Genomic DNA, 9,585 nt, shown 5'->3' with positions numbered 1-9,585 from the left:
GTAACGGACGTAATAGATTTACCTGTGATCTGATTACTGTCATGTTTTGTGGCCCCCTCACTGGCCAGTTAATAATGTGGTTTGTCTTTTAGACGATACGTATGGCCAGGATATGGAAAGGCAAATGGGTGTTCTTTTACAGTAAATTTATTCATAACTTTATGTAACTTTAGAATTCATTTTATTTTTTTGTTTACTTGTCTTCAATACAGTTGAGTCTCTTTTGAGTGGTTCGCTAGTCAGAAAGTTTTCCTGATATTTCATGAATAGATACCGTTGAGTCATCCTTTATGGTGTACTGCATCCTCAAATGCTACCTAGAGTCCTCGTGTGTGTAGTACATGATATATGGGCGCAGTCGAACAGAAATGTTGTTCAGAGTGGACAATTTCTGTGGGAGTCTTACATACGTTCTACATATGTTATTGTCATAGGTGGTGTCCTATATTTGGTCCTCTGACACGTCTTGGACATTAATTTTATGAATGCGATGTTAGTGTGCCTCTCAGCGGTTTAAACCCTCAACATTCTATACTTTGATACAACACATAAATCATATTTATTCGCTTTATTTGTTTCTCAGGTTGTAGTCTCCTTCATACATTTATAATTGTCCACAGTTATTTTGTCGTTCAGTAGGTTATTTCAGTGCTGTGCCGATAATGTATCATGCGACTGGCCAATAATAATCATGGAATATTTCTTTAATACAGTTATTTATAAATAGTATACTTGTACAATGTAATGAGTGAAAATTCATTGTGGTATACTTTAGGTATGTGACAATGGATATCTGTTCGTTCTACGAAATGATTACTGTAAATTCACTTGTAAAGCCTTGACTTCGATTGTTATTCTGTTTTTAAACTGCATTTGTACTGCGTGACTGATAAATTGGTAATGCTACCATTAACGTTTCTGCACACAGGTCTGAAGAAGGTGCAATGAAGGGCCGAAACTGGTAGCTACACAGTAAATTACAACATAAGGACGGTTGTAGGTGGTTTCATTTTTTTACGATAGTGAGCGGCCGTACTCCCCCAGACCTCCAGGCACAAGGATGGACATACAGAAACGGATGGCGAGGACCAGGTAGTCGAGGAACTGATTAGCAGCAATCGTAGAGGCGAGAGTTTTTCAATGATGAGGACTTTCACACAGCGGTTCTCGATGGCTCCGTGACTAAAGAGCGAATCTCTGTCGTTGATGAACTGAATAACTGGTAGAACGTTTCGACCATTCGTTCTAGAGACTTGGACACTGTATTCAAAATTAGTGTCATGTGTTGGTATCTCTTTTAAGTGTAGTTCAGCATTCAATAATAGTTACTTGGCTTGCAGTAATAACGCGTAACTTAGTTTTGGAAACCCCTCCTACGTGTAGTTATATACTTTATTAGCAACTATCCGGCATGCGTTGCAATGCCATACAATGAAGTTTAAATTCTCTTACCTGAGGTTTTTCGGATGCATCATACTTTTGTTTTCTTTTTCCGTCTGCTGAGTACACAAATCAATCAGATGCTTTCGCGATGCTTGCCCAAAGATGTAAACAACCATGCATGAGCAGCGCCTATTAGACGGAGGGGGTCCGACAGCCGATCAGTTCCAGTAATTCCGCCAGGAAAGAGGTACACGGCTCGTGTTATCTGTAGTTCAAACATGCCTAGACGGTCAATACCGCGGTTCGGTCGCGTTCGCATTGTTACTTTGTATCAGGAAGGGCTCTCAACAGCGGACGCATCTCGGAGTGAACCAAAGCGATGCTGTTTGGACATGGAGGAGATACAGAGAGGCAGGAACTATCAATGACTGCCTCGCACAGTCCACCCAAGGGCTACTACTGCAGTGGATGACCGCTACTTACGGATTATTTTTCGGAGGAATACTGACAGCAACGCCACCATTTTGAATAATGCTTTTCGTGCAGCCACAGGACGTCGTGTTACGACTCAAACTGTGCTCAGTAGGCTGCATGATGCGCAACTTCACTCCCGACGTCTAGGGAGAGAGTTACTTTTGCAACCACGAAACCATGCAGCGCGGTACAGATGAGTCCAACAACGACCCGAATGGACCGCTCAGGATTGGCATCAAGTTCTCTTCACCGATGAGTGTCGCATATGCCTTCAACCAGTGTTTGGAGGCATCCCGGTCAGGCTGAAGGCCTTAGACACACTGTCCAGCCAATGCAGCAAGGTGGAGGTTACCTGCTGTATTGGGGTGGCATTATGTGGGGCCGACGTACGTCGCTGGTGGCCATAGAAGGCGCCCTAACGGCTGTACGATACGTAAATTCCATCCTCTGACCGATAGTACAATAATATCGGCAGCATATTGCGATTCATTCATCTTCATGGACGACAATTCGTGCCCCCACCTTGCATATCTTGTGAATGACTTCCTTCAGAATAACGATATCGCTCGGCTACAGACGCCAGCATGTTCTCTAGACATGAACCCTATCGAAGATGCTGGGATGGATTGAAAAGTGCTGTTTATGGACGATGTGACTCACCAACCACTCTGTGGGATCTACCCCAAATCACCGTTGAGAAGTGGGATAATATTGACCAAAAGTGCCTTAATGAACTTGTGGATGCAACGACGAATTCAAAATGGCTCTGAGCACTATGGGACTCAACTGCTGTGGTTATCAGTCCCCTAGAACTTAGAAATACTTAAACCTAACTAAGCTAGGGACATCACACACATCCATGCCCGAGGCAGGATTCGAACCTGCGACCGTAGCAGTCGCACGGTTCCGGACTGCGCGCCTAGAACCGCGAGACCACCGCGGCCGGCACGACGAATACAGGCAAGTATTAGAGGTACTGGTGTGTACGGAAGTCTGGGACACCACCTCTGAAGGTCTCGCTGTATGGTGGTATAACATGCTATCTGTGGTTTTCATGAGCTATAAAAAGGGCGGAAATGATGTTTATGTTGATCTCTATTCCATTTTTATGTACAGGTTCCGGGACTCTCGGGACCGAGGTGATGATAACCTTTTTTTGATGTGTATAGCATCAATAATGCTATTCGTCATTCTTTTCACTGAAGGCTTCGTATCGTTGCAAAGTCTCGGTGGCTTTATGTTTCAGAGAAGACTCATAGGCATGTTAATACACGCGGTGGCTTGCCTGGCGACAAATCAAGTGAATTCAAGAGTTACGCTGGATAATTGACAGTTTCGTCTTGATTCATTACATCATTAATTAGTTGATAGGTTGTCGCTTCGCTTGATTTTCTTTGTAAATGCTGAAATCGATGCACAGCCCGACGTCGTCGTGTTTTAGCTGTAAATGGATTTAGGCACTGGCTGTTTTTGTAAGTCTCTGCAAATGGAATGTAGCGTCCCAGCTGATATTTGTTGATTTCACTGATAGTTGGTGTTGCATTTCCTACTCTAAAAAGCTGCCCTACTGTTTTCTCTGTTGACGGGTTTGCAACCTGACTTGATCGATTTAATTGAGTTACAGTTTTAAACATTTATGTGTGCATTGTAAGTTTTCGAAAGTAGCTAGGAATACGGTACAATACAACGATTATCAACTTCAACAACATTGTTTCGTACTTTTAAAGTGATGGATTTGCCACCATCTTCACTTCATCGTCGACGAAACAGTGGATATCCGTCTCTGACAGTGATAATGTCGGCACATAAGTTTCGTGCATTTTCCGTCACACACCAGGCGTGTTGAATAAATCACATTGACCTTGAATCATGTTTGATGGCTTCAAATACAGTAAGTCTGCATGAGTGTCGAAATCTGGTATTTCTGCTGGGGTGACTTGATCGCTTTGATGTGGTGTGGGTTTTTCGATCAGCCAATCAAAATGTGTGCTCGTGGCAACAGTCTCTTGTGGCATTCAGTTGAATAGGTTAAGCTCTATCTATCTACAAAAACGTGGTGCTTCGCAATGTAATCCATTACAGATTTTAATTTTTGTTTGAATACACGAGCGGAAATATCGCGACGATCCGATGGTGACAGTACAGTTAACTGTTGTTTTATTTCGTGCCATCTGGGATTGCATTTGGATAGAAATGTAATAATTCATAAACCTTCAGGCAGTGCGTACGAGAACTCACCAAAGTTTCATCTCAGTCAAATGAATGGTACAGGAACGCATACTGGACGAACAAAGAAGCATTCATTGTTATATTTGCAGATTACACACTCTACAAGCTGTTCATTATGAAGACTGCATATTGAAAGTGGGTGTTGTTGCACTGTATATTAATGAATTTTATGAGACTGATTAGCAGATATGCATAATGTCATAATGTCATTTACAGGGGAATCTTTGTGGTTTCTTGTCTTGGTAGTGGAAGACTACCTGTGTGCCAAAAATTTATCACTTGCTCTAATCGCTAAATTTACCTGCAGCGGGGTACAATTCCCCACATTTAGTGACACTCATCCTACTGTGCGATGATACCAATTTGAAACTATATTCCTATCGTCAGGGACTTTCAAAGTTATCACTGAATAATGTGGTCGCCGCGTCTACATCGTAGGGGTCACGAGCGCGCTCATACTGCCTGTCCCTCTCAATAACAATTAATTGAAATTTTAACGAAGTAAATATGTCTGTTCTGGTTGTATATATGGCTTACAAACAGTGGCATACGACAACATTGTAGGTAATCGAACATTGTCTCTACCTATTAATCACTTTTACACATTCAACGGTGGAGTGGTGAAGACTGCTCTAATTGCCGACACAACTTCGACCTATATATGTCTCCAACCCCCATATTGTGTGCCAGGGTTGATACGTTAGCCGATGGTGGCACCAAAAATATCCAGGTAGTAATGAATGAAAGAGTTTATTTATCAAAGATATGTTTCGATGTGGATTGAAATAAACATAAACAAGTTTGCTTCTTGAAATACAACAATCATACTTCTGGCAGTTAGATTGTCATTTAGTCTAAGTTCATTTAATACACAGTTTATAAAATGTCCCGTAGGGTGCTCAAAGTACAAACTGAATGAACGACGTTTAAGTCCTGTAAGGAATGCCATGAACACTGTAACAAGTAAATCCACAGCTGGCAACTGCTGTTGGAAGTCAGGAGTGAACGGCAGTGACATGGTGCAGGCGGCTCTTGTGCGAGAATCCTGATTGATGGAAGTCTTAAGGAATCGATGCCTGGCCGAGTAAAACTCACTCGGAGCGAAAAGTCGTGGCCCGAGCGCTGACCTAAATACCACTTGGTGCTAGAACTCAGCCGGGGCAATTTCCGATCACGTTCAAACCTATCTGTTACTATCAGGGTAGAAACTAAGTAAGCTACATCTACATCTACATTTATACTCCGCAAGCAACCCAACAGTGTGTGGCTGAGGGCACTTTACGTGCCACTGTCATTACCTCCCTTTTCTGTTCTAGTCGCGTATGGTTCGCGGAAAGAACGACTGTCGGAAAACCTCCGTGCGCGCTCGAAATTCTGTAATTTTACATTCGTGATCTCTTTGGGAGGTATAAGTAGGGGGAAGCAATATATTCGATACCTCATCCAGAAACGCACCCTCTCGAAACCTGGACAGCAAGCTACACCGCGATGCAGAGCGCCTCTATTGCAGTCTGCCACTTGAGTTTGCTAAACATCTCCGTAACGCTATCACGGTTACCAAATAACCCTGTGACGAAACGCGCTGTCTCCTTTGGATCTTCTCTATCTCCTCCGTCAGCCCGATCTGGTACGGATCCCACACTTATGAGCAATACTCAAGTACAGGTCGAACGACTGTTTTGTAAGCCACCTCCTTTGTTAATGGACTACATTTTCTAAGGACTCTCCCACTGAATCTCAAACTGGTACCCGCCTTACCAACAATTAATTTTATATGAACATTCCACTTCAAATCGTTCCGTACGCATACTCCCAGAATTTTACAGAAGTAACTGCTAACAGTGTTTCTTCCGCTTCATATAATCACACAATAAAGGATCCTTCTTTCTATGTATTCGCAATACATTATATTTGTCTATGTTAAGGGTCAGTTGCCACTCCCTACACCAAGTGCCTATGCGCTGCAGATCTTCCTGCATTTCGCTACAAATTTCTAATGCTGCAACTTCTCTGTACACTACAGCATCATCCGCGAAAAGCCGCATGGAACTTCCGACACGTCTGTAGATGTCTCTCCATTGATAACAACATGCAGTGTTCTGTTTGCTAAAAACTCTTCAATCCAGCCATACAGCTGGTCTGATATTCCGTAGGCTCTTACTTTGTTTATCTGGCGACAGTCCGGAACCGTATCGAACGCCTTCCAGAAAACTAGGAAAACAGCATCTACCTGGGAGCCTGTATCTAATATTTTCTGGGTCTCATGAACAAAAATCAAGCTAGTTGGGTCTCACACGATCGCTGTTTCCGGAATCCATGTTGACCCCTACAGATCAGGCTCTGGGTTTCCAAAAACGACATGACACGCGAGAAAAAAACATGTCCTAAAATTCTACAACAGATCGACGTCAGAGATATAGGTCTATAGTTTTGCACATCTGCTCGACGACCCTTTTTGAAGACTGGGACTACCTGTGCTCTTTTCCAATCATTTGGAACCTTCCGCTCCTCTAGAGACTTGCGGTACACGGCTGTTAGAAGGGAGGCAAGTTCTTTCGCGTACTCTGTGTAGAATAGAATTGGTATCCCGTCAGGTCGAGTGGACTTTCCTCTCTTGAGTGATTCCAGTTGCTTTTCTATTCCTTGGAAACTTATTTCGATGTCAGCCATTTTTTCGTTTGTGCGAGGATTTAGAGAAGGAACTGCAGTGCGGTCTTCCTCTGTGAAACAGCTTTGGAAAAAGGTGTTTAGTATTTCAGCTTTACGCGTATCATCCACTGTTTCAGTGCCACCATCATACCGGAGTGTCTGGATGTGCTGTTTCGAGCCACTTACTGATTTAACGTAAGACCAGAACTTCCTAGGATTTCCTGTCAAGTCGGTACATAGAATTTTACTTTCCAATTCACTGAACGCTTCACGCATAGCCCTGCTTACGCCAACTTTGACATCGTTTAGCTTCTGTTTTTTTAAGCTTGGAGTGAAGCCCGAAAATTATGAATTAAACAATACAAGTACCAAAAACACGCAAAGAAATTAAGAATTAAACTATGTAATGAATAAGTGAGCTAAGAGCATACGACTTGCTGCAGCAGCTGCTTATCCAACGGCGGCAGGGAGCTAATGATTCAGTACAGGGTCGTCAGGTGCGAGAGCATCAGTAAGTAAGTAATACAAAATAAAGACATATATCCTATGGCCTTTATGTTGTTTGGAAGCTATCTGTTATTCAAAAGAAAATTTGCAGTTGTCTTAACAACTCTGATGTAAGTATGGCTGATGGACTTGGTTAAAAATGATATTCAAGTGAGATGGGGTTACTACATATTTATTTTACTGAGATCGACACACATTGGTAAAACTCAACATGGTGAACATGTTATTTCAAAACAACTAGAAATACATGATGTATTAAACTGTCGCAGATACAAGTAATAGACTTATGGTGGGTACGCAAGGTACTGGAAAAGACAGTAGAAAAGAGGCGTTATTCCACAGATCGTGACTGAATCGACTTTTAAAAGTGACAGAGATAACCGCTGTACCTTTGGTATTAAGGAGAAGTTAGACTTGCGCCAGAATAAAAACGTGACGGTGTAAATTAAGGAGCAAGTCATGGTAGCTCAAGATACACCGTAACAAACGTTGAGTCCCGAATCGTGAATGAACTGAAATAAAAATGCAGAATCGTGACTACGGATCTGAAACGAGTCTGATTTGGTCGCAAGGTCCCTAAAGTTCAAACCTCATCGCATCGAGAATGCTCACTACTTTGGCTACCGACTAGGATCTCGAATGAACACCAACTAGTCTCTATCGATCTCAGAAACAGGAAGCTGCTGTTTTCCAGTGATCTCCAATACTTAATCTGTTCTCCTCCGCTCTCCGGAACAGAACGTTCTCTCCACTGTTATCCAGAATATAATGTTCTCTCTCCTTTTCGTGTCCCTAACTATGGCGTCCCACCAAAAATAATTTTACCAGAAAAGCTGCATCTGCCAACCGGAGCTTATGCTTATTTGTTGACCTATAAAAGAAGAGAAACTTTTCCACACGAGTCATCTTCTCTTACCTTATAACGCTCATAAAGAAGCACGCCACTTATTAGCGGCCAATGAGAGGTCTGGTCTTGCCGTCAGCAAATGCTCGCTTCTCCCCCTACCATTCCGACTATTATTCGAAAGCTTCTTAACTCGTCTCACAGTCTTGTGAGGCCATAGCTTCCTACCTCATCAGCTGACTGTCAACGCTCGACTGGCGCCGGCATATTATTTGGGAGTGTAAACGATCGCCAGTTTCTGAACTGTCTCTTTGTTGCAGGAGCCATCGTGTCTGCAAGAGGTGTGTCTCCACCGTTAATCAGTGAAGTGTCCTCCTGGGTACGTACCACTGAGAACTAACAATTACGAACCTCTAGAGGGCTTGTAAAGTGATCACACAGGCCTCAGGCTCTGCTGTATACATTAAGTGAGCACAATAGGCCACCTTGCCGAAAGAGGCGTGCTACTCGCTTGCAAAATTCAGCCAACCAAACATTACCTCACACGAATGAAAACTACTATATCAATAATATCTCACTTCCTTGTTCCTTGAACTGTTAAGAGGCATGTGAAATTTCTATCTACATCCTATTAAAAAGAACTAATTACGAAAGCGACTGAAATTACTTCTGCTCAAATTGAAATTACAGATGGAAGCCAATCTAAACCGATTTTTAATCATAGCACACGGAGGTCTCGGTCAAAGAGAGACACATGCCAGCATCTTCCCATGCTCATTACATTAATCTATCTCTTTGTCGTTCGTTATCGAACTGAATTTGCATATTAGCTGGATTAGGAAAGGAATTAGAAGTGAGGACCCAGATTATTATTTAACAAACATGCACAGTTCAGAAAATGAAAGATATGAGAGGGATCTGACAGATCACTCTCAATGTATCTCGCAGAACGTAATGGGTACACGCGCCCTGCAGCTTCTAGCAGTGCTATAGTTGCCTCCTGGTGGATGGTCGGAACATGGTCGTCTGTCTTCTCGGAAATGTATCGTTGTGGCAGGCGTCTTCGAAGCTCTGATGTGATGTTGCTTGTTGACACTGCAGACGTTATTCCTCAATACTACATGCCCCCACTCCTACCACCACCACCACCACCACCACACCAACCACCAACACCACCATCTGCAGAGGAGATGGCGAAGCTCAATTCAACGCCCCTGGAAGAGGCAGGTTCCGTGCTGGCAGTTGGGGTGGTTGGGGGCATGACATCCACATCCACTGGCGTTGGTCCCGACGTGGTTTCTGGAGCTGTTGAAGTTTCCTCTGGTGAGCTGGCCTCCCACAGCAGTTGAGATGGCCCAGTGGGGACCAGGTTCGAGATGGCGGGAGACCAAAAGAAAGTGGTAGTTTTTCGGTGTTAGGAGGAGGACCACTGTGAGACTGTAATTGTTTGAAATGTTTGTGGCACAGTGTGCCATCCTGAAGGGTCACCTTGATCAGGG

The 9,585-nt window shown here is 43.3% G+C and overlaps 1 protein-coding gene across 1 annotated transcript in view; it reads left to right on the top strand.

Moving 5' to 3' along the window:
* Positions 1-9,207: 9,207 nt before the first annotated feature.
* The window catches only part of LOC126355665 (uncharacterized), a 57,344-nt gene continuing 56,966 nt past the window's right edge, over positions 9,208-9,585 (top strand). Inside the window, exon 1 of the mRNA XM_050006029.1 lies at positions 9,208-9,409. Coding sequence (XP_049861986.1) covers positions 9,208-9,409 — 202 coding nt within the window. The remainder of the gene's footprint in view (positions 9,410-9,585) is intronic.

The sequence above is a fragment of the Schistocerca gregaria genome, chromosome 3, assembly GCF_023897955.1.
Source record: "Schistocerca gregaria isolate iqSchGreg1 chromosome 3, iqSchGreg1.2, whole genome shotgun sequence".
In the NCBI taxonomy this organism is placed as follows: domain Eukaryota; kingdom Metazoa; phylum Arthropoda; class Insecta; order Orthoptera; family Acrididae; genus Schistocerca; species Schistocerca gregaria.
Note: the sequence above shows the minus strand (reverse complement) of the source record. Positions and strands in the feature narration are given on the sequence as shown.